The sequence below is a fragment of the Pseudophryne corroboree genome, chromosome 6 (assembly GCF_028390025.1).
Source record: "Pseudophryne corroboree isolate aPseCor3 chromosome 6, aPseCor3.hap2, whole genome shotgun sequence".
Lineage (NCBI taxonomy): Eukaryota > Metazoa > Chordata > Amphibia > Anura > Myobatrachidae > Pseudophryne > Pseudophryne corroboree.
Genome location: NC_086449.1, coordinates 500109708 through 500136185, shown reverse-complemented (window position 1 = coordinate 500136185; position 26478 = coordinate 500109708). Strand labels below are relative to the sequence as shown.

The following is a 26478-nucleotide window of genomic DNA, read 5'->3' as shown; positions in this document are numbered from 1 at the left end:
GTACCTAACTGGAGTCTGGAGGAGGGTCATAGGGGGAGGAGCCAGTGCACACCACCTGATCTGGTAAAAGCTTTACTTTTTTGTGCCCTGTCTCCTGCGGAGCCGCTATTCCCCATGGTCCTTTCAGGAACCCCAGCATCCACTACGGACTCCGAGAAATAGAATTATCGGTAAGTAAATTCTTATTTTCTCAATTCGCCTTTTTCCGCATTCGCCTTTTCTGCAATGGTACAGATGCTGCAATTCGCCTCCAGCATATTCAATTCAAGTTTGGAAATTCGCCTGCAGTGCTTTTAGACAGCAAATTCGCGATTTTCACTCCGCCACACTTTGGAGGGTGAAAACAAATAAAAAAATTTTAAACATGTTTTTTTTTGTGTTTTTTTTTTTTTGGAATAGCAGATCTATTTATATTAGAAGGGATTAGGTACTTTTTTTTTTGGGGGGGGAGGCACAAATATTATTTATATATTTTTTTAAAATATTTTTTTTATTTTATTTTTTTTTATTGCTGGAACGGTAAAATCAGGGAAAAAAATGGCGTGGGGTCCCCCCTCCAAAGCATAACCAGCCTCGGGCTCATTGAGCTGGTCCTGGTTCTAAAAATGCGGGGAAAAAATTGACAGGGGATCCCCCGTATTTTTAAAACCAGCACCGGGCTCTGCGCCTGGTGCTGGTGCCAAAAATACGGGGGACAAAAAGAGTAGGGGTCCCCCGTATTTTTAACACCAGCATCGGGCTCCACTAGCTGGACAGATAATGCCACAGCCGGGGGTCACTTTTATGCCGTGCCCTGCGGCCGTGGCATCAAATATCCAACTAGTCACCCCTGGCCGGGGTACCCTGGGGGAGTGGGGACCCCTTCAATCAAGGGGTCCCCCCCCCCCAGCCACCCAAGGGCCAGGGGTGAAGCCCGAGGCTGTCCCCCCCCATCCAATGGGCTGCGGATGGGGGGGCTGATAGCCTTTGTGTTAAAAAAAAAGATATTGTTTTTTCCATTAGTACTACAAGTCCCAGCAAGCCTCCCCCGCAAGCTGGTACTTGGAGAACCACAAGTACCAGCATGCGGGAGAAAAACGGGCCCGCTGGTACCTGTAGTACTACTGGAAAAAAAATACCCAAATAAAAACAGGACACACACACCGTCGACAGTAAAACTTTATTTCACACTACCGACACACACATACTTACCTATGTTCACACGCCGACATCGGTCCTCTTCTCCATGTAGAATCCACGGATACCTGAAAAGCAAAGTTCAATATACTCACCTTAACCAGGGTCCAGAGATAAATCCACGTACTTGGCAAAAAAAGAAAACGCATTTACCCGCACCAAAAACGGACTGAAAGGGGTCCCATGCTGACACATGGGACACCTTTCCACGATTAAGATCTGTCAGTGACAGCTGTCACTGACAGGTCTCTAAGCCAATCAGGAAGCGCAACTTCGTTGCGCTCACCTGATTGGCTGATCGCTGTGACAGCGCATCGCACAGCTCCCTCCATTATATTCAATGGTGGGAACTTAGCGGCTAGCGGTGAGGTCACCCGCCGGTCAGCGGCTGACCGGCGGGTGACCCCACCGCTACTCGCAAAGTTCCCACCATTGAAAGTAATGGAGCGGCTTTGCGAGGCGCTGTCAGAGTACAGACGGCGTCCAGCCAATCAGGTGAGCGCCACGGCAGTAGCGCTTCCTGATTGGCTGAAGGGACATCAGTGACAGGAGTCACGTGATGTCCCGGCATTCGGGGGAAGGGGTCTGATGTGAAAACATTGGACCCCTTTCAGTCCGGTATGGCTCGGTGTTCGGTTTGTTTTTTTACAAAGTACGTGGATTTACCTCTGGACCTGGACCTCTGGACGCTGGAAGGTGAGTATAATTTTTTGACAGGTACCCTCGGATCGTCGGAGATCGTTGCAGTCGGCGTGTCAACACAGGTAAGTATGTGTGTGTCGGCGTATGAAATAAAGTTTTACTATCAAGGTGTGTGTGTCCTGTTTTTATTTGGGTATTTTTTTCCCAGTAGTACTACAGGTACCAGCGGGCCCGTTTTTCTCCCGCATGCTGGTACTTGTGGTTCTCCAAGTACCAGCTTGCGGGGGAGGCTTGCTGGGACTTGTAGTACTAATGGAAAAAACAATATCTTTTTTTTTAACACAAAGGCCATCAGCCCCCCCATCCGCAGCCCATTGGATGGGGGGGGACAGCCTCGGGCTTCACCCCTGGCCCTTGGGTGGCTGGGGGGGGGGGGACCCCTTGATTGAAGGGGTCCCCACTCCCCCAGGGTACCCCGGCCAGGGGTGACTAGTTGGATATTTGATGCCACGGCCGCAGGGCACGGCATAAAAGTGACCCCCGGCTGTGGCATTATCTGTCCAGCTAGTGGAGCCCGATGCTGGTGTTAAAAATACGGGGGACCCCTACTCGTTTTGTCCCCCGTATTTTTGGCACCAGCATCAGGCGCAGAGCCCGGTGCTGGTTTTAAAAATACGGGGGATCCCTGCCCGATTTTTCCCCTGCATTTTTAGAACCAGGACCAGCTCGATGAGCCCGAGGCTGGTTATGCTTTGGAGGGGGGACCCCACGCCATTTTTTTTTTCGGGTTTTTCCCCGTTTTTTTCCCGTTTTTAAAAATCGCGGCAAAATCCGCCAAATCGGCCGATTTTCGCCCGCGACTCTGGCGAATCCGTTTTTCATTGCATATGGTGAATTCCGGAAGCCACCTTCCGGAATTCACCTGGCGAATTTGGTCGAATTGAAAAAACGGCGATAATTGCCGCGATTTCGCCCACTATTGCATATACCCCACAGGCTACTGGACACTGAGCTCCAGAGGGAGTCGGAACACAGGTCAGCCTGGGGTTCGTCCCGGAGCCGCGCCGCCGATCCCCCTTACAGACGCTGAAGAAAGACGGCGGAACGGAGGTCCGGAAACAGGCGGCAGAAGACTTCACAGTCTTCAGAGAGGTAGCGCACAGCACTGCAGCTGTGCGCCATTGTTGTCACACGGCTCACTGACACGGTCACGGAGGGTGCAGGGCGCTGCTGGGGGCGCCCTGGGCAGCAATATAAATACCTATTTGGCAAATAAATACATCACATATAGCCATTAAGGCTATATGTATGTATTTTAACCCAGGCCAGTTATTAAAAAACCGGGAGGAAAAGCCCGCCGAAAAGGGGGCGGAGCTTATTCTCCTCAGCACTCAGCGCCATTTTCCTGATCAGCTCCGCTGGTGAGGAAGGCTCCCACTCTCCCCTGCACTGCACTACAGAAACAGGGTTAAAAGAGAAGGGGGGCATACATTGGCGATATAATGATATATTAAGAGCGCATATATAGAAACAACACCTTCTAGGGTGGTTATATACATTATAGCGCTTTTGGTGTGTGCTGGCAAACTCTCCCTCTGTCTCCCCAAAGGGCTAGTGGGTCCTGTCCTCTATCAGAGCATTCCCTGTGTGTGTGCTGTATGTCGGTACGTGTGTGTCGACATGTATGAGGAAAATGTTGGTGAGGAGGCGGAGCAAATTGCCTGTAATGTTGATGTCACTCTCTAGGGAGTCGACACCGGAATGGATGGTCTACTTATGGAATTACGTGATAATGTCAACACGCTGCAAGACGGTTGACGACATGAGATGGCCGGCGGACAAATTAGTACCGGTCCAGGCGTCTCAGACACCGTCAGGGGCTTGTAAAAACGCCCATTTACCTCAGTCGGTCGACAGACACAGACATGGACACTGACCCCAGTGTCGACGGTGAAGAAACATACGTAATTTTCCTTTAGGGCCACGAGTTACATGTTAAGGGCAATGAAGGAGCTGTTACATATTTCTGATACTACAAGTACCACAAATAAGGGTATTTTGTAGGGTGTGAATAAACTACTTGTAGTTTTGCCTGAATCAGATAAATTAAATGAAGTGTGTGATGATACGTGGGGTTCCTCCGATAGAAAGTTATGGGCGGTATACCCTTTCCCGCCAGAAGTAAGGGCGAGTTGGGAAACACACCTTAGGGTGGATAAGGCGCTCACACGCTTATAAAAACATGGCGTTACCGTCTCTAGATACGGCCGCCCTCAAGAAGCCAGCTGATAGGAAGCTGAAAAATATCATGACAGTATATACACACATACTGGTGTTATACTACGACCAGCAATCGCCTCAGCCTGGATGTGCAGCGCTGAGGGGGCTTGGTCGGATTTCCTGACTGAAAATTTTGATACCCTTGACAGGGACAAGATTTTATTGACTATAGAGCATTTTAAGGATGCATTTCTATATATGCGTGATGCGCAGAGGGATATTTGCATTCTGGCATCAAGAGTAAATGTGATTTACATATCTGCCAGACGAAGACACGACAGTGGTCAGGTGAGGCAGATTCCAGACGGCATGTGGAAGTATTGCCGTATAAAGGGGCGGTCCATCGGACCTGGTGGCCATGGCAACAGCTGAAAAATCCACTTTTTGTTACCCCGAATCACATATCGGCAAAAAAGGACACAGTCTTTTCAGTCTCAGTCCTTTCGTCCCCATAGGGGCAGGCGGGCAAAGGCCAGTCATATCTGCCCAGGGGTAGAGGAAAGGGAAGAAGACTGCAGCAAGCAGCCCATTCCCAGGAACAGAAGCCCCTCACAGCTTCTGCCAAGTCCGCAGCATAACGCTGGGGCCGTACAAGCGGACTCAGGTGCGGTAGGGGGTCATCTCAAGAGTTTCAGTACGCAGAGGGCTCACTCGCAAGGGAACTCCGGGATCCTACATGTAGTATCCCAGGTGTACATTGGAAATTCGAGACATCTCCCCCTCACACAATTCACAGGCTGTATTCCCAGCAGGTGATAATCAAAGTACCCCTCTTACAACATGGAAGGGGGTAGTATCCCACACTATATTGTGGTACTGAAGCCAACCGGCTCGGTGAGATCTGAAATATTTGAACACTTACATACAAGCGTTCAAATCAAGATGGAGTCACTCAGAGCAGTGATAGCGAACCAGGAAGAAGGGGACGATATGGTGTCACTGGATATCAGGGACGCTTACCTACAGGTCCAAATTTGCCCTTCTCACCAAGGGTACTTCAGGTTCCTGGTACAGAACTGTCACTATCAGTTCAGACGCTGCCGTTTGGGTTGTCCACGGCGCCCCGGGTCTTTACCAAGGTAATGGCCGGAATGATGATTTTTCTTAAAAGGAAACATGGACGCTTTCCTGATAAGGGCAAGGTCCAGAGAACAGTTGGAGGTCGGAGTAGCACTATCTTAAGTAGTTCTACGTCAGCACGAGTGGATTCTAAATATTCCAAAATCGCAGCTTTTTCCGATGACACGTCTACTGTTCATAGGGATGATTCTGGACACAGTCCAGAAAAACGTGTTTCTCCCAGTGGAGAAAGCCAGGGAGTTCTCCGAGCTAATCGGGATCCTCCTAAAACCAGGAAAAGTGTCAGTGCATCATTGCACAAGAGTCCTGGTAAAAATGGTGGCTTATTACGAAGCAATTCCATTCGGCAGATTTCCCGCAAGAACTCTTCGGTGGGATCTGCTGGACAAATGGTCCGGATCGCATCCTCAGATGCATCAGCGGATAACCCTATATCCAAGGACAAGGGTGTCTCTCCTGTGGTGATTACAGAGTGCTCATCTTCTAGAGGGCCGCAGATTTGGCATTCAGGATTGGATGCCGGTGACCACGGAGGCCAGCCTGAGAGGCTGGAGAACAGTCACACAGGGAAAAAATTTCCAGGGAAGTGTGATTAAGTCTGGAGAATTCTCTCTGCATAAATAAGCTTAGAGTAAATTTATAAGGCTCTAAACTTAGCAAGACCTCTGCTTCAAGGTCAGCCGGTATTGATCCAGTGGGATAACATCACGGCAGTCGCCCACGTAAACAGAAAGGGCGGCACAAGAAGCAGGAGGGCAGTGACAAAACTGCAAGGATTTTTCGCTAGGCGGAAAATCATGTGATAGCACTGTCAGCAGTGTTCTTTCCGGGAGTGGACGACTGGGAAGCAGACTTCCTCAGCAGGCATGACCTCCACCCGGGAGAGTGGAAACTTCATAGGGAAGTTTTTCAGCATGATTGTGGACCGTTGGCAAAGACCAAAGGTGGACATGATAGCGTCCCGCCCGAAAAACGGGACAGGTATTCCGCCAGGTCATGAGACCTTCAGGCGATAGCTGTGGATGTTCTGGTAACACCGTGGGTGTACCAGTCAGTGTATGGGTTCCCTCCTCTGTTTCTCATAACCAAGGTATTGAGAATTATAAGACATAGAGGAGTATGAACTATACTAGTGGCTCCGGATGGGCCAAGAGGGACTTGGTACCCGGAGCTTCAAGAGATGCTCACAGAGGACTAAGGGCCTGGGGAGCTAAGAAGGGACTTGCTTCAGCAAGTACCATGTCTTTTCCAAGAATTACCGCGGCTGCGTTTGACGGCATGGCGGTTGAATACCGGATTCTGAAGGGAAAAAGGCATTCCATAAGAGGTCATACCTACCTTGGTCAAAGCCAGGAAGGAGGTGACCGCACAACGTCATCACCACATGTGGTGAAAATATGTTGCGTGGGTAAGGCCAGGAAGGCTCCACGAAGGAAATTCAACTAGGTCGATTCTGCACTTCCTGAAAACAGGAGTGTTTTGAGTCTCAAATTGGGGTTCATTAAGATTTAAATTTCGGCCCTGTAGATTTTCTTCCAGAAAAAATTGACTTCAGTTCCTGAAGTCCAGATTGTAAAGGGTGTATTCCATATACAGTTCTTTTGTGCCTCTAGGGGCACCGTGAGATCTCAACATAGTGTTGGGATTCCTTAAAATCATATTGGTTTGAACCGCTCAAATCTGTGGATTTGAAATATCTCACATGGAAAGTGACCATGCTGTTGACCAATATCTCACATGGAAAGTGACCATGTTGTTAGTCCTGGCCTCGGCCAGGCGATTGTCAAAAAGAATGGGCGGTTTTGTTTTACAAAAGCCCATATTAGAATTTTCCATTTGAACAGGGCAGAACTGGGACTCGTCTCCAGTTTCTTCCTAAAGGGGTGTCAGCGTTGTCACCTGAAACAACCTATTGTGGTGCCTGCGGCTACTGGGGACTTGGAGGACTCCAAGTTACTAGACGTTGTCAGGGCCCTAAAAAAATATATATATATATATATATATATATATATATATATATATATATATATATATATATATATATATATATATATATATATATATATATATATATTTAGGACGGCTGGAGTCAGAAAGTCTGACTTGCTGTTTATATTGTATGCACCCAACAAGCTGGGTGCTCCTGCTTCTAAGCAGTCTATTGCACGCTAGATTTGTAGTACAATTCAGCTTGCACATTCTGTGGCAGGCCTGCCACAGCCGAAATATGTAGATGCCCATTCCACAAGGAAGGTGGCCTCATCCTGGGCGGCTGCCCGAGGAGTCTCGGCATTATAACTTTGCCGAGCAGCTACGTGGTCAGGGGAGAACACGTTTGTAAAATTTTACAAATTTGATACTCTGGCTAAAGAGGACCTGGAGTTCTCTCATTCGGTGCTGCAGAGTCATCCGCACTTTCCCGCCCGTTTGGGAGCTTTGGTATAATCCCCATGGTCCTGACGGAGTCCCCAGCATCCACTAGGACGTTAGAGAAAATAAGAATTTACTTACCGATAATTCTATTTCTCGTAGTCCGTAGTGGATGCTGGGCGCCCATCCCAAGTGCGGATTGTCTGCAATGCTTGTACATAGTTATTGTTACAAAAATCGGGTTATTACTATTGTTGTGAGCCATTTTTTCAGAGGCTACTTCGTTTTGTTATCATACTGTTAACTGGGTTCAGATCACAAGTTGTACGGTGTGATTGGTGTGGCTGGTATGAGTCTTACCCGGGATTCAAGATCCTTCCTTATTGTGTACGCTCGTCCGGGCACAGTACCTAACTGAGGCTTGGAGGAGGGTCATAGGGGGAGGAGCCAGTACACACCATGTGACCTAAAAAGCTTTTTAGATGTGCCCTGTCTCCTGCGGAGCCCGCTATTCCCCATGGTCCTGACGGAGTCCCCAGCATCCACTACGGACTACGAGAAATAGAATTATCGGTAAGTAAATTCTTATTTTTCTGTGGCTCAATGTTCTCAAACTTTGTTTAATGCACAAAGTTATAAAAAATATTGGCTAAAATGACCTTCAGGCTGTGTGTGTATAAGGTGTATGTGTAACATAAATGCATTCTGTGCTTAGATTTAGGACCCATCATCATGATATCTCATTATGGATGCAATTATTCCAAAATACGGAAAAATCCGATATCCAAAATACCTCTGGTCCCAAGCATTTTGGATAAGGGATACTCAACCTGTACTGCCATTTCCTTCCATACAGCCCTGAACCCCTTTTAGCATACGCTGCCCCCTTACTGTCCACCTAACACTTACTGACACCCTTACACACTCACTGTCCATTTCTGTCCACCTCACAGAACATCCCCCCCCCCCCCCCCACATCCCACCCCCTCCCCCCGTATATACAAAACTTAACCACACTATCTTTAAAATCTGTCTTATTCATGTGCAAGCTTGGCTGATGGTGATTGTGCAGTAATATATATTCATATGTTTCTTTTGGTTTTCTGTTTTTATATAGATGATTTTCCAAAACCGCAGTTCACTGTGCAGCCTGAAACGCAGTCTGCACTAAAAGGCTCCAACGTGAGCTTTACATGTTCAGCAGCCAGCAGCAGCGACTCCCCAATGACGTTTTCTTGGAAAAAAGACAATGAGCTATTGCACGATGCAGAGATGGAAAGTTATGCCCATTTGCGGGTACAAGGTGGAGACGTCATGGAATACACCACTATCCTGAGGCTGCGAAATGTGGAGTTTGTCAGTGAAGGAAAATACCAATGTGTCATTTCCAATCATTTTGGAACGTCCTACTCTGTCAAAGCCAAACTAACCATTAATAGTATGTATTGTGTGTGTGTTTGTTTGTTTGTTTGTGTTTTAATTCTGATGTATTTACATGAAATTAAAATGAAATCTCTTTATGGCTTCTTTCAGTTCTTCCTTCATTCACAAAGATGCCGATAGATCTCACAATTCGAGCTGGATCAACAGCAAGGCTAGAATGTGCTGCAGTTGGTTACCCAACACCGCAGATAGCTTGGCAAAAGAATGGTGGCACAGACTTTCCTGCAGCTCGCGAGAGACGAATGCATGTAATGCCAGAGGATGATGTCTTCTTTATTGTGAATGTCAAAATTGGGGACACTGGAGTGTACAGCTGTACAGCTCAGAATAGTGCAGGAACCATTTCAGCCAATGCCACTCTGACCGTGCTAGGCAAGTGTCTTTTACACATACTATTATAATGAAGAATTATGGATTTTATTAGATAGAGTAGTATTTAGGAATCTCTAAGCTTGAAAAATAAGGGTTAGGTGCATTTTTATGTTTTTTGTAAGTTGTTTCACACTAAAATGTAAAAATGATGGCAGCTAGCCATGCTCGAGTGTATCGCAAAGTATCTTTCGATGTCATACTGAAAAACTGTTGCCATATGCTGTGCTTGTTGAGATGAATGTGCATATGGTCTTCTAAAGCCACATTTTCCCTCATTAAGGAATGAGCCTTGCCCGCAATGGCATTTAGTAACATTGAAGTAGGCATTCTGGAGTCAGTCTGGGGGAGGGCACACTTGGAGTTTGTCAGGATTGGTATTGCTTTGTAATTCATTGTAGACGGGATTTAAAGTATAGTGTAGTAAAACATATATTTTTTTTTTGTGTCTTGACAATCTAGAGACCCCATCATTTCTACGCACATTAGTGGATCGTACTGTGTCCAAAGGAGAAACTACAGTCCTGCAGTGTATTGCAGGGGGGAACCCTACACCCAGAGTAAACTGGACAAAGGACGATAACCCATTGGTTGTAACCGAGAGGCATTTCTTCGCTGCAGGGAATCAGCTCCTGATTCTAGTGGACACAGACTTTGAAGATGCTGGAAAATACACTTGTGAGATGTCCAATATACTTGGAACTGTGAGAGGAAACATTCATCTTTCTGTTATTCCTAATCCAACTTGTGATTCTCCTGCAAATGCCACACCATCCTTGGAGGATGACGGATGGGCCACAGTTGGTGTTGTGATTATAGCAGTGGTTTGCTGTGTGGTGGGGACCTCCCTTGTGTGGGTGGTCATCATATACCACACACGGAGAAGGAATGAGGATTGCAGCGTTACAAACACAGGTGGGTACGATGGTAGAGCAAGCCAGGAAATAAGTCATTACTTTTCACTTTTGGGTAATTAGGCATTGCTTAGAGGGGGACACACAACTGAAAAACATATGTTACAAAGTGAACTTTGTCTGGCAGGCCAGCTGTATGGTTTTTTAAAGGGTTTGTGGTTCTTTTGCAAACCAAACCATCTGCTCTGACAAAATACTACTACAGTAGTACTTATGTTTTTCATAAGACTTCTAAAAACCACAACAATTCATGCAAAATCTATATATAACCATACAATATTTAACCGCAAAGTATGTTACAGTATTTTCTCTAGATCTATTATATTAATTTTTAGAAGTATGGCTGCTAAACAACTGGTAACATGTTTTATGCAATTCTGGATCTGTTTCTATTAATGGAGGGTTTTTTTTGTTTTGGTGGTGAGTTTTTTTTTTTTTTTGTTGTTGTTGTATTTTTGCAAATTAAATATTTGTCATGCACACATTTTGGCTTTGCCAGATAATTTTAATTTTAGTGTTCTATATACTGTGGCATTTGTTAATTTGAAGTGTAGTAGTAGTAGTAGTATTATTATTTATTATTATTTTTTTTATTTTTTTAATTACAAAATTGAAGTGTAATTATGTATAACCGAACACCTAATTTTACAGATGAAACAAACCTACCTGTGGATACTCCAAGCTACTTATCTTCCCAAGGAACTCTAGCAGAGAGACAGGAAGGATACATCTGCTCGGAAAGTGGAAGTCACCATTACATAGCCTCCTCCATGAGTGGTTATCTCTTACAGCAAAGAGAAATTAATGGTATGACATTACGTCATTGTCTCTCTCCTCACATTCTGTAATAAAATACAAGGCATGTTCTCCACCGGGCACACCCAGCCGTGTCTGACTGCAGAGAATTGGTAGCCCACACTATTCCCATAATCCACTCAGCCTGAATAGTTAGTGCAGTACCTTTTTAATATGTCTTTAGTGAATAGAAATCCTATTGTCAGCTGCAGGGTAGAAAGCCATCTGGGCACATCACACCTGCTGGTTTCTTCCTCCTTAACAGCCTGTCTATGTCCTTCTGAGCACTCCTCCTCTTTATTTACATGCATAGTTTAGCCTGATCTATCTGACAGTATTAGGTAATGTCACATTCTTTTATTTACAGGTGTTTGCCATTTAGATAATGGAAGTGAAAGTGACTTGGAAGCAGGAAGCGATCCGCTTCAGTTTCATTACATGGCGCCGCAGAGCTCATTATATTTAAAGGGAAGTCTATACAGCCCTGAAGCATGTGGGGCCTATCATGCAGGTTAGTTTATAATTCAAGCAGATGCTGTTCCGTTTAGTTTGTTTTTGTGACGTTGAATTTCATACACACATTCTCACTGATTTATTTATATTTTCTAGGTTACAATCCAGATCAAGATTCTACAAACTTAAATGCTTATGATCCCGATCATTTAAAGCAAAAGGACTGTGGCTTATATACACAGCAATACGATGATCCTTTTATCAAGAATACGGATATCTGTAAAGCATTTCCTATTCATGGATTTGTTGGCTCCATCTGCAAAAGTGAAGATAATAGAGTCAGAATGGATTCAGATACGGACCTTTTTGGCTTGCATAATCCAGACAAAACTTCATACATGGGTAAGTGTATGGAAAGTTGGTAGCCTGATGCCCTTAGTTTATAGATTTAGAATAACAGTATTTTACGTATGTTCCCGAGTTGATGACCCTTTTACCATTTTAACAAAACTGAAAACTGGCAATAAATAAAACATTAGGAAAAAACCTTGGATGTGGAACATATTGCGTCCAAATACTTTTGTTATAATTCACAGAAGGCAGACTGCTTTATACGAAGTAATAATAGTAATAATAATAATAATAATTTTATTTATATAGCGCTCTTTCTCCAACAGGACTCAAGGCGCTTTACAGATATCAAAAACAATGCACATGATACAGAGGATTTGAGTAATACAACAATAGATAAGCCACACAGACATAGAAGAAAACATTAAGCACGCAGAAAGCATAATGCATGATTGGTGTAGGCATTTTGGGTAATAACTTCCAAGGGTTGTGTATTCCACCCTCACAAGGTACCAAGTGCGGCAGCCATCTTGGGCGCTCAGCGTAGGATTACCCAGGGTGGAATAGTCCAAGTAGGTTGGATTTGGGAAAATTCCTGTGTTCCAGACCTGTTCTTAGTCTACTCCAATGGCGAATATTGTTCTTCTAACAAATATACAAAATAAATATATACAAGTGCGCAGCCAGCAGCAGCTGGTGATGGGATGGTCAAGTCCCTGTGGATTAGACTGAAACAATAAAAACGTGAACCAGCGCTGGCTGACAGTAATATATATATATATATATATATATATATATATATATATATATACAATTTATTACGTATAATAAAATAAACCATAAATAAAAATGAGTAATTAGGTTGAAAAGTCACGTGTGCAATATTGCAAAAGAACACCTCTCTAAATAAATCCTGTTAGAAATATCCTCTCATATTTTTTTATGTGGATAATTCCAATGGCTTGGCTAGGACATTTTTTCCTTTTCTCTACAGCACAGGTTCTCAAACTCGGTCCTCAGGACAGTGCATGTTTTGCAGGTCTCCTCACAGAATCACAAGTGAAATAATTAGCTCCACCTGTGGACCTTTTAAAATGTGTCAGTGAGTGATTAATACACCTGTGCACCTGCTGGGTTACCTACAAAACATGCACTGTGTGGGGTCCTGAGGACCGAGTTTGAGAACCACTGCTCTACAGTCATTGTGAATGCAGTATTGTTTACCGGATGATGGTATGCAAGGATCCCTTGTAGATATCTCAGCCTAGGAATGTTCCATGGGTGGCTGGAGGGAATGCCGGATAAACAGTTGTGCTGGTGGTCTAATGCTGGAGCAAAACATCCAAACGATGCCAAGGTGGCTACAAAAGTTCAAATGGTGGAAATGAGGAGTGGTTGGTCCAGGAAAGGGAGGTGTAATAAGCTCATTTCCACAATTTGAACTTCTGCAACCACCTTGGCATCGTTTGGACGTTTTGCTCAAGCATTAGACATTTACAACAGGATTTATTTAGAGAGGTTCTTTTGCAGTATTGCACATGTGACTTTTTAACCTACTCTTTATTTATGGTTTATTTTATTATACGCAATAAATTGTATGTGTGTGTGTATATGTATATGTATGTATGTGTATGTATATATATATATATATATATATATATATATATATATATATATATATATATATATATATATATAAAAATTAAGAAGTCAAACCGTTAATTTGTGAGTGATTAACGGACAGACAGCGCTGGTTCACGTTAATATAATTGTTCTGCTTGTTATGGGGTATATGCAATTCACGGCGAATCGCGGCAATTTTTCGCCGTTTTTTTTTTCCGACTCAATTCGCCAGGTGAATTCCGGCAGGTGCCTGCCGGAATTCACCATATTCAATGAAAAACGGATTCGCCAGAATCGCGGGCGGAAATCGGCCGATTTGGCGGATTTTGCCGCGATTTTAAAAAACGGTAAAAACCCGGAAAAAAAAAATGGCGTGGGGTCCCCCCTCCAAAGCATAACCAGCCTCGGGCTCTTCGAGCTGGTCCTGGTTCTAAAAATGCAGGGGAAAAATTGGGCAGGGATCCCCCGTATTTTTAAAACCAGCACCGGGCTCTGCGCCTGGTGCTGGTGCCAAAAATACGGGGGACAAAAAGAGTAGGGGTCCCCCGTATTTTTAACACCAGCATCGGGCTCCACTAGCTGGACAGATAATGCCACAGCCGGGGGTCACTTTTATGCCGTGCCCTGCGGCCGTGGCATTAACTACCCAACTAGTCACCCCTGGCCGGGGTACCCTGGGGGAGTGGGGACCCCTACAATCAAGGGGTCCCCCCCCCCAGCCACCCAAGGGCCAGGGGTTAAGCCCGAGGCTGTCCCCCCCCATCCAATGGGCTGCGGATGGGGGGGCTGATAGCCTTTTGTGATAATAAAAAGATAGTTTTTTCCATTAGTACTACAAGTCCCAGCAAGCCTCCCCCGCAAGCTGGTACTTGGAGAACCACAAGTACCAACATGCGGGAGAAAAACGGGCCCGCTGGTACCTGTAGTACTACTGGAAAAAAAATACCCAAATAAAAACAGGACACACACACCGTGAAAGTAAAACTTTATTTCATACGCCGACACACACATACTTACCTATGTTGACACGCCGACTGCCACGGTCTCCGACGATCCGAGGTACCTGTGAAAAAATTATACTCACCTTCCAGCGTCCAGAGGTACATCCAGGTCCAGAGATAATCTACGTACTTGGCAAAACAAAAAAACGAACAACGATCCATACCGGACTAGAAAGGGGTCCAATGCTTTCACATCAGACCCCTTTCTCCCGAATGCCGGGACATCACGTGACTCCTGTCACTGAAGTCCCTTCAGCCAATCAGGAAGCGCTACTTCCGTGGCGCTCATCTGATTGGCTGTGCGCTGTCTGTGATGTGACAGCGCATCGCAAAGCCGCTCCATTACTTTCAATGGTGGGAACTTAGCGGCTAGCGGGGGGGTCACCCGCCGGTCAGCCGCTGACCGGCGGGTGACCTCACCGCTAGCCGCTAAGTTCCCACCATTGAATATAATGGACTGGGCTGTGCGATGCGCTGTCTGCTCAGACGCACAGAGCCAATCAGATGAGCGCAACGAAGTTGCGCTTCCTGATTGGCTATAGAGACCTTTCTGTGACAGCTGTCACTGACAGTTCTCTCTGCATTCGGGGATAGGGGTCCCATGTGTCAGCATGGGACCCCTTTCAGTCCGGCATGGAGCGGGTGTTCGGTTTGTTTTTTTCTCCAAGTACGTGGATTTATCTCTGGAGCCTGGTTGAGGTGAGTATATTGATCTTTTATTTTCAGGTACCCCTGGATTCTACATGGAGAAGAGGACCGATGTCGGCGTGTGAACATAGGTAAGTATGTGTGTGTCGACGTATGAAATAAAGTTTTACTTTCACGGTGTGTGTGTCCTGTTTTTATTTGGGTATTTTTTTTCCAGTAGTACTACAGGTACCAGCGGGCCCGTTTTTCTCCCGCATGCTGGTACTTGTGGTTCTCCAAGTACCAGCTTGCGGGGGAGGCTTGCTGGGACTTGTAGTACTGCTGGAAAAAACAATATTCTTTTCATGATCACAAAAGGCTATCAGCCCCCCCATCCGCAGCCCATTGGATGGGGGGGGACAGCCTCGGGCTTCACCCCTGGCCCTTGGGTGGCTGGGGGGGGGAACCCCTTGATTGAAGGGGTCCCCACTCCCCCAGGGTACCCCGGCCAGGGGTGACTAGTTGGATATTTAATGCCACGGCCGCAGGGCACGGCATAAAAGTGACCCCCGGCTGTGGCATTATCTGTCCAGCTAGTGGAGCCCGATGCTGGTGTTAAAAATACGGGGGACCCCTACGCTTTTTGTCCCCCGTATTTTTGGCACCAGCACCAGGCGCAGAGCCCGGTGCTGGTTTTAAAAATACGGGGGATCCCCTGTCAATTTTTCCCCCGCATTTTTAGAACCAGGACCAGCTCGAAGAGCCCGAGGCTGGTTATGCTTTGGAGGGGGGACCCCACGCCATTTTTTTTTATGATTTCACCGTTCCAGCATAAAAAAAAAATATTTTAAAAAAATATATAAATAATATTTGTGCCTCCAAAAAAAAAAAAGTACCTAATCCCTTCTAATATAAATAGATCTGCTATTCCCAAAAAAAAAAAACACAAAAAAAAACATGTTTAAATTTTTTTTATTTGTTTTCACCCTCCAAAGTGTGGCGGATTGAAAATGACGAATTTGCTGTCTAAAAGCACTGCTGTCGAATTTCCAAACTTGAATTGAATATGCTTTGGTCGAATTGCAGCACTTGTATCATTGCAGAAAAGTCGAATTTGCAAAAATTCGAATTTCAAAAAGTCGAGTTTTGAAAGTCCGTTTTTTGGTCGGAAAGCACTGAATTGCATAGGCGATTTTTTTTTTTGGTCGAAAATGACCCGAAATTCGACAATTTCGGGAATTCGACCGCAATTGCATATACCTATATGTGTCCAAACCCTTTTGTACTTTCAAACAAAATAAAAACTGATCAAAAACTTTCATAGGAGTTTAGTTCTTTTAGTTACATGAAAAGATTATCTTTGTAATACATATAAGTTGATTGTAACATAACACAAAAAGAAACAACCCAATATTGTATTTTTCCTATGTGCCTGCTGCTGCCTGCTCTAGCAGTGGAATGCTCATAGAACTGTAAACATATCATAACGTTGCAGCAGAGACCAGTCATATCCATTTGAAAATTTGTCAAATCTCAAATAAGGGTCAGTGTAAGTGACTGTGACAGAAATGGACCATTTCTTCTGGATCCACAGTTACAATTGTGGGTTCATGTATTTCTTTAACAATGTTGCCATTTTTTAATATTGTGCTATATCTATTCTCTAACATGCCAATTGGGAGAATTTACCAAGTTCAGTCACCCCACAGAAAAGTGATGTATAACTAAAGGTATAATACACTTTATCTCAACAAGATTTAGGCTATCTTCAACAAATGCACCACAGATTGCACTACATTTTAGTTAATATAATAGACTAATCTGCTTGTGGTCACTTAATTCACAAATAATGCTAATAGATTTATAAATTGCTGAATAATGATATGGAAATATTTGTAAAAGCATTCAAAGACCACAGTATGCACGCAATTTCTAATAGTTTTTGCATATTAAAAATAAAAAAATGCTATTTATGGTATAATGCACCCCCTAGAGTAAATTATATTAGAAGTCCGAGGCATTCTGCGCCCAGATAAAATGTTGCAGGCACTTATACCTCATAGGTCATGCACATCCACGATATCATCTTACATAAATAGTAAATTAAGAGAATTTTCTTATAGTATACAAGTTTTTCTAATGAACACTGGACCCAAACTCACCATTTACTTTGATTTTCTTCACAATTATCAAATTTTGCCTGCAGTATCTGGAATTTTTTTTTTCTTTCACAAAAAATGGCACAAATGTATGTTCTTGCATGTGGTTTCAGTCTGTATTTGACTTTTATATATTTCTAAATGATTGTCACTGTAGAGCAGGCAATCCCAACATCTGTACTCAAGGCACACTAACAGTCAAGGTTTTAGTGATATTCAGGCTTCATCACACATGGTTAAATCCAAAATAACTGAGGTACTAATATGTCACCTGTGCTCAAGCATGGATATCACTAAAACCTGAACTTTTAGTGTGCTTTGAATACAACCAACCAACCAACCAACCAACCAGCTCCTGTCATTTTTCAAACACAACCTGTAACATGGCAGTTAGGAGCTGGTTGGCTGGTACTTTTATCTCTCTCCACTTTATCACTCCAAAGTTTAGTATATCTCCCCCACAATGCTTGTCTCCTGGAATATTCCTGAACATGAAACCACAATAGAACAGAGGTCAATGGAGTCTTAAACCTTACTGTTTATATACAAAGCTATCATATTATATGTAGAAAAAAAAAATACTTTGTCCTTGGAGAAAGATGACCTATTACAGGTAGCGGAGCATTAAAGACCTTGTTACAATTTATAAATATTGACATTACAAGAACATGATGTTGTTTTGTCGTCTGATGGGCTTACTTCTAATTGATGCTATAGGAAAACTTAGGTTTCAGTGGTTGTAACTCATCTCTTAGGAATATTAGTAAGGGAGCGATGTTTTGGAATAGTGTGTGTGTGTGTGTGTGTGTGTGTGTGTGTGTGTGTGTGTGTGTGTGTATCTATCTAAAATGTTAATGTACATTGATTGGCTCTTTGTTGGTGCTCAAGACCATTGCCCTTAATTATCAATGAGGGATAAGTTTCACTGTGAGTGATAAATTACACCAGCCAGTCGGCTCCTAATTGTCATTTTTCAAACAGTCTGTAACATAGCAGTTAGGAGCTGATTGGCTGCTGCAATTTATCACTCATTGATAAATAAGGGCACATTTGCAGTCTGTACGGTCACAAGCTGTTTTGAATACATCGTTTACATTTTGGTACTGTAAGGCACAAAACGTACTGCACAACACATTGTATTATCTGTAGGTTTGGTTGTATAAATGGGAGTTTGGCACAGAGCAATAATTGCAAAAAAGAGGTGATGGCAGGGCCGGACTGGCCATCTGCCAGTTCTGGCACATGCCAGAAGGGCAGGTGGGCCGATCCGATCTCTCAGAGAGCCGGGAAGGCCACGTGCTGCGCAGCCTCCTGCTCTCTGCTTCAGCCATCCCCGCCGGTCTCCATGGAAATGGGGGGGTGCCGCGAATCCACGCCCCTGCTCACGTATGCCCGGGACGAATTACAGCCCCAGTCCGTCGTTGGGTGATGGGTTGAAAGTCATGTGTTTATACACCTACAAAACATGTACCCCTGCTATTATATTTAATGTAGCAAACATCTAGAGATTTAAAAAAAACAAAAAAAAAAAACTTTTCTTTTCTAATTTACAGGCACATTTGGGAAGTCTGTGTGGAAGCCCGCTCCGGATTCATTTCAACAGACGATGGGTTATTTGACATCCCACAGTAATGAACACTCTTCCTTGGATATACACTTAGACTGCAATAAAGAAGAACCAACAACCATTTTTCCAGATGAAACTGGAATTGTGTTACACAAACAAAATCTGTCTGAAAATCACAGGACTCCTACATTTTACTGCTATGACCTGGACACATAGCAACTTCAGTTTTTGCATTCCTTAATCCAAAGACTTTAAATTGCTACCTCAGCCCCAAAGGATAAAAGTATTTGTAATGAATGTAAAGATCGCAAAAACATATCCCTCCATAAAAATGTATCTGCATATTTTATAGCTTTGACTATAAACCTAAAAATCGCAGCCTTAACTTAAAAACCTGTAAATAGTGATTATAAATATTTTTGTATTTTTTATATTATCAGATTTTTCTATGAAAAGTAAATACTAATGTATTCTAAAGAACTTGCCAAGCCTTCTTGTCTTTTGGCTATTTGCAGGTATTCTATTTGCACAATATATGGAATAAAAAATGCTGTGTGCTTAAAGGGTTTTCGTAAGTTTTTAAATGAAAAATTCACCAGCATATGTATTCCATAAATTCACTTGGCGCCTATGATGACCAACTATTCATAAGGCTGTAACTGACTACACACAGCTTTATTCACCAAACAGCCATCTAAAAATCTAACGGTTTTAATTTTTAGAAATATTTTTTACTAAATATAAATTAATATTGTAAAGTATTTCACAATTTGTTTCCTGCTAGTTTTTACCTCTAGATCAGTGGTTCCCAAACTTTTTTGAATCGCGGCACCCTAGAGTATCAGAATTTCTTTCACGGCACCCCTAGACCAAAAGTTTCTTATTGAGAAAATTATAAAGAAATATTAAATTAAGTAACTTGTGTTTATGTCATCCTTAGGTTCAATTGTGTGGTGTGGAGACAAGACTTGCTTCTGTTTGTCTACATATTTATGATTGGCAGCCACCAGCACTGGTTTAGCTTATTACATTGGACACAATTAATTTGAATTGGTCCTGGACCACCAATCTAAGGCTCCCCTGCAAGTGTCCCGAGGCACCCCAGGGAGCCACGGCACAGTTTGAGAACCACTGTTCTGAGGGAGAGTCCCATTAAAGTTTGAGGCCACTTGCCTACTAGAAAAATATCAGGCTTTCAGTTAGTGATAGAAATGGGTATGCCACTGTCACCTCACATTGCTGGTTACTGTCACTTTTAGCTCATCCCCTTTTAAGTACTTATATTTTCTCTTTTCCTTTTCTCTCCTAATATACTTCCTGTTGGAGCTTTATTGGTGTCTACAGTTTAATTACTTACCAATTTTTCTCAGACGTCCTAGAAGAAGCTGGAGACTCCGTAAGGACCATGGGGTATAGACGGGATCCACAGGAGACATGGGCACACTATAAGACTTTGAATGGGTGTGAACTGGCTCCTCCCTCTATGCCCCTCCTCCAGACTCCAGTTAGATTCTGTACCCAGGAGAGACTGGTCACACACTAGGGAAGCTCTACGGAGTTTCTCTGAAAATACTTTATTTTAGGTTTTTTATTTTCAGAGAGACCTGCTGGCTACAGGCTCTCTGCTTCGTGGGAGTGAGGGGAGAGAAGCCAGACCTACTTCTTCTGAGTTAAGGGCTCTGCTTCTTAGGCTACTGGACACCATTAGCTCCAGAGGGTTCGATCACTTGGTGCGCCTAGCTGCTTGTTCCCGGAGCCGCGCTGTCACCCCCCTCACAGAAGCCAGAAGAAAGAAGCCGGGTGAGTATTAGAAGAACAGAAGACTTCAGTGACGACAGAAGACTTCAGAGTCTCAGAGGTACCGCGCAGCGGTCGCGCTGTGCGCCATTGCTCCCACACACCAACTGCACTACAAGGGTGCAGGGGGGGCGCCCTGGGCAGCAATATACCTCAAAAAGAATATCCCAGGGGAAAGGGGCTTGGGATAAAGAAGTTTACCTCTTTGTGGGGGCACTCATTTGATAAATTTTGTATTTATTGGTTAAATTTAACTTTTAGTAATTCATTAAAAATGTTTATTAGTAGTTTGTGATCACCCTTAAGGAAAACTATGTGATCAGCATATATGAAAAAAAGTAAATTTCTCAATGGTTAAGAGGAGTATATACAGTGCTTATTCCTCTATTATCATGCTTCCTAGGGTGAAAATATCAGAAAATCAAAACATACCCGGTATAATAAATTGGTCATTAATCATACATGGTGGTGGTCCATGAACTCCTATAAGGAAAATGTTAACCTAAAAGAAGAAAAAGGTAACACATCCCAGGAAAAGCTCAACTTGCAGCTCTCCTGGGTATAACAGTTCCTATTGCAATTATAGTATAAATATGCATTTGTTCATAGCAGCTGTTATTTTTCATATTACCACATACATCAATTGCTACAGAAAGGGAATCAAAAAAATATTTTTTTAAATAATATTTATAGTATAAAGCATCAAATATTCACCTTCAGAATCAGCCTATAATATCTACAAATAGGTGGGTGCTCTATAGCCTCATGGCATTTGTCCTACTTCAAACAATTAGAGCCGCATAATTATCAATATTCACATTGAAACAAGGTGTAACAAGTAGTATCTTATCCTTCTTGAAGATAATTCTCATCACTTTGAGACAAAAGCTGTATATAACAGTTGATATCGTTCCCATAGGGAAATCCTATTTGTAACATTCAAAGCAGTATGTGGCAAACAATGTAACTGTTATAATATATTTGAATTCAAAGAAGCATATGGCCAACAATGTAGCGGCTGTGATGTATTCTAAATCAGCCGTAATTTCGCTGAGTTAATTCATGCCGTGACGTTATAGGATCTGAATCGTCTTTCAGTGCTGATTATAAGAATACAAAAGCGAGCTCTCAAAGAGCAGATATACCCTAATTTATAAATGCCATGTATCTCAATAAAAATTGACAGTCAAATAGATTGACACAGAGTAAAGGCCCCGTTCCGTTGCCCCTGGTAACATCTGCTGCCTTCCCATGTGCGCACTGTAGCGCAGTGAATGAGCTGTGAGAGTATTTACCTGGACGGTACCGGGTAGAAGAAAGAAAGGGTGTTTCTGCTTTCGTGCGCTCTCGTGCTCTGGGGCCCTGGTGACACTCTTATCATTGCAGGGTTGCAGGCACAGTTGCGGCACGATGAGAGGACACTGAAATACCTTGCTACGTACGTTTCACCCTCTCAAGGGCTTGTTCAGGCATATGGTGAACAAGCCCTTGAGAGGGTGAAACGTACATTTAGCCCAGTTATCACGTCACTAGACGCAATTACCGGCTACCCGTCATAGACACTCGTGGAGCAGGAGCCGGAGACCCGATACGCGGGGAGACGCTGCCCGCTGCAGTCCCAGCATAGACACTGCTCTACTAGATGTAATTGCACACGGGGAGATGCTGACCGCTGCAGCCCCAGCATAGACACTGCTCTATTAGATGTAATTACAGGGCTCCTGCCATATGAACGTGTGGAGCCAGAGACTCGGTATACAGGGAGACGCAGCCCGATATTCACTATCAGTCCTTCAATCAGAGCCGCCACACGCTGGAACTACATAGAGATGTAGCAAGGTATTTCAGTGTCCTCTCATCGTGCCGCGACTGTGCCTGCAACCCTGCAATAATAAGAGTGTCACCAGGGCCCCAGACCACGAGAGCGCACGAAAGCAGAAACACCCTTTCTTTCTTCTACCCGGTACCGTCCAGGTTAATACTCTCACCTCTCATTCACTGCGCTACAGTGCGCACATGGGAAGGCAGCAGATGTTACCAGGGGCAACGGAACGGGGCCTTTACTCTGTGTCAATCTATTTGACTGTCAATTTTTATTGAGATACATGGCATTTATAAATTAGGGTATATCTGCTCTTTGAGAGCTCGCTTTTGTATTCTTATAATCAGCACTGAAAGACTATTCAGATCCTATAACGTCACGGCATGAATTAACTCAGCAAAATTACGGCTGATTTAGAATACATCACAGCCGCTACATTGTTGGCCATATGCTTCTTTGAATTCAAATATATTATAACAGTTACATTGTTGGCCACATACTGCTTTGAATGTTACAAATAATAGGATTTCCCTGTGGGAACGATATCATCTGTTATATACAGCTTTTGTCTCAAAGTGATGAGTATTATCTTCAAGAAGGATAAGATACTACTTGTTACACCTTGTTTCAATGTGAATATTGATAATTATGCGGCTCTAATTGTTTGAAGTAGGACAAATGCCATGAGGCTATAGAGCACCCACCTATTTGTAGATATTATAGGCTGATTCTGAAGGTGAATATTTGATGCTTTATACTATAAATATTATTTAAAAAAAAAATTTTGATTCCCTTTCTGTAGCAATTGATGTATGTGGTGATATGAAAAATAACAACAGCTGCTATGAACAAATGCATATTTATACTATAATTGCAATAGGAACTGTTATACCCAGGAGAGCTGCAAGTTGAGCTTTTCCTGTGATGTTACCTTTTTCTCCTTTTTAGGTTAACATTTTCCTTATAGGAGTTCATGGAACACCACCATGTATGATTTCTGACCAATTTATTATACCGGGTATGTTTTGATTTTCTGATATTTTCACCCTAGGAAGCATGTTAATAGAGGAATAAGCACTGTATATACTCCTCTTAACCATTGAGAAATTTACTTTTTTTCATATATGCTGATCACATAGTTTTCCTTAAGGGTGATCACAAACTACTAATATACATTTTTAATGAATTATTAAAAGTTAAATTTTGTATTTATTGGTTAAAATTTATCAAATAAGTGCCCCCACAAAGAGGTAAACTTCTTTATCCCAAGCCCCTTTCCCTGGGATATTCTTTTTGTGATTAAACTGTCATAATTTTCCTCTGGGGAGCACCGCCAACAGTGTTACCTTTCAAAAAAGGATTTTTCCTATTTAATTCCTTATAGTTGGTTTTTATATACATCTTGAAACTCAATTATATATTGTTTGCGGCAGTGCAGGACGACTACTCCTTTCGTGCAGCAATATACCTCCCCAATGAGTCTAGCAAAAGATGTATACAGTGCATAGGCACTGTATACGGACCCCCGCCAGTATAAAAATGTAAAATAATAGCGGGGCTGAAGCACACCGAGAAGGGGGCGTGACTTAGCCCTCACAACTCGATACAGCGCCATTTTCTCCTCACAGAGACGCTGTCCCCGCCAAAGCACTGTTAGACAGCTAGCAGTGAAAACCGAAGGGGGGGCACAGTGATTTTAGTGCAATATAGGTGAAAAAATGTAGCACTATATTCTATAATGTGCGTGTAGTCAATGAGTTGTAAATAAGTGTCTGTGTTTTCCCAGTCAGATATACCCATTATAGCTTTTTAGTACACGTGTCGACATGTGTAAGTGCTCTGCCGCAAACAGCTATGGGAATCCCTCTGTCGGCATTGCCGACTCCTGATGGTACTTGATTCAGTAGATGAAGTGTCATCAGGTCGGTAGTTGTATGCCTTTTCAAAAGTAAACACTGTATGGGAGACACAGTCGCATGTGGGTGCCCCTGTCTGCACCAACTGCTATTACTGGGTAAATTAACATGATGTAACTAACCTATACCTGTGTGTGTGTGTGTGTGTGTGTGTATATGTATGTGTGTATATATATGTGTGTGTGTGTGTATATGTGTATATATATATATATATATATATATATATATATATATATATATATGTATATGTGTGTGTATATGTGTGTGTGTATATATATATATATATATATATATATATATATATATATATATACATACATACATACATACATACATACATACATACATACATACATACATACATACATACATATCCAAGAAAACGGCACTGGAGGCTTGTATATGCAAAAACGAGTTGTATTGAAGGCAGACGTTTCGGAGCTCACGCCCCGTCCTCAGTACCAAATACAGTAACAACATACACTGACAAAAACAAACATTTAAATACCTGCACCGATTCACGCCGGTGTCCGCACTTCCGGCCATCGCTTCCCATCTCACCCTGCTCCGTGGGCGTCACTGTTGCCATATACACTCCCGACGTGCGTGCCACTGTTGCCATAGACACGCACAGCGTGCGTGTCACCGGCTCCACCGCGGCCCAAACAATGCAGGGGGTTGGATCCTAGAAGGGGACTCACACCGTGGGTAATGCGTAGAACGTGCTATAGATAAAAACACACATGTTGGAAAATTACAACATACATTTAACAATGACATACAAACACACTGAGTGGAGATGCAATAAATCACTTTATCATTATAAAGACATGCTAGTTCTATTACAAGTTATGGCTATCATCTATACCATATGCTGTATAATATATACTATATTGACCACCGCATGCCGAGATAAATACAGAACATATATGTCCCAAAGAATTCTATACACAATACCTGGCCGTATATAAGTAAATATCCCAAAAATAAAAGGGATACATTTAAAGCAGATTCCAATTGATCTTGTCATTTAAACCGCCAGGGGAGAAGGTGTTCAATCTCATTATCCATCTAGACGCTTTTTCCAACAGGGCCTTTGATCTGTCTCCTCCCCTTAAAGTAAGGGGTACATGATCTATACCGAAGTATCTAAGGTCATCCAGGGTATGTCGTGCCCTCTTAAAATGACGTGCTACAGGTTGGTCAATAGATTTACCCTCAAGGGTTAGCTTGATGGCAGATCTGTGTGCTGCCATCCTCTCACTGAGCTTCCGTGTGGTCTGCCCCACGTAGAACAAACCACACGGACAGACCACAACGTAAACCACGAAGGAGGTGCTACACGTGATGACATGTCTAATGTTATATCGTTTATCTATGTGAGGATGTTTGAAATCTTTGCACACCACCATGTACTTACATGTAGCACATTTAGGGCATCTGTAACACCCTGGTGCCTTATAATAAACATTAGGGGTGGCAATCTTGCCCATCCTTGTAATATCAGATTTGACCAAGCTGTCCCTAAGGTTGCTGCCACGCCTGAAAGCTGTAATAGGCCTGGTTTCCTTAAACACTGGGAGATCGGGGTCTGAGGTAACTATGGGCCACAGTGCTTTAGTTGCTCTGCGTATTATGGGACTAGCTGTGGTGTAATCACAGGCCCAAGGTAAGATCTTTTGATTACTTTTATGTCCAGATTGTAATAAATCAGATCTGGACATTGACATAATCCTCTGTTTTTGTCCTTCCAATAGCTGCCTATCATAACCCCGACACTCGAACTTAGCAATCATGTTGTCTAACAATGATGGTACTTTCTTAGTGTTACTCGTAATGCGAGCCACCCTCCTAATTTGTGATGCAGGGAGCCCTTTCTTAAGGGGCTCCGGGTGATGGCTAGAGGCAAGCAGAAGTGTGTTCCTATCTGTGGGCTTAGAGTAAATCTCCGTCTGAATCATTCCATCCTCCAGACGGATTTTCACATCCAGATAATTGATTTCCTGATTACTGCAGGTATAGGTAAATTTGATGGGGGACGCCAAGTTATTAATCTCAGACATAAGGGAGTCAAACGTAGCCTGACCTCCAAC

General features: G+C 43.2%; 1 protein-coding gene across 3 annotated transcripts in view; it reads left to right on the top strand.

Annotated features, from left to right (window-relative positions):
- Nucleotides 1-19413, top strand: part of LRIG3 (leucine rich repeats and immunoglobulin like domains 3) — a 73957-nt gene extending 54544 nt beyond the window's left edge. For all 3 annotated transcript variants that reach the window (XM_063927370.1, XM_063927369.1, XM_063927368.1), the window contains exons 13-19: nucleotides 8666-8986; nucleotides 9082-9363; nucleotides 9823-10275; nucleotides 10926-11081; nucleotides 11437-11580; nucleotides 11679-11924; nucleotides 18837-19413. In XM_063927370.1, coding sequence (XP_063783440.1) covers nucleotides 8666-8986; nucleotides 9082-9363; nucleotides 9823-10275; nucleotides 10926-11081; nucleotides 11437-11580; nucleotides 11679-11924; nucleotides 18837-19066 — 1832 coding nt within the window. In that variant the 3' untranslated portion in view covers nucleotides 19067-19413. The remainder of the gene's footprint in view (nucleotides 1-8665; nucleotides 8987-9081; nucleotides 9364-9822; nucleotides 10276-10925; nucleotides 11082-11436; nucleotides 11581-11678; nucleotides 11925-18836) is intronic.
- The last annotated feature ends 7065 nt before the right edge of the window (nucleotides 19414-26478 follow it).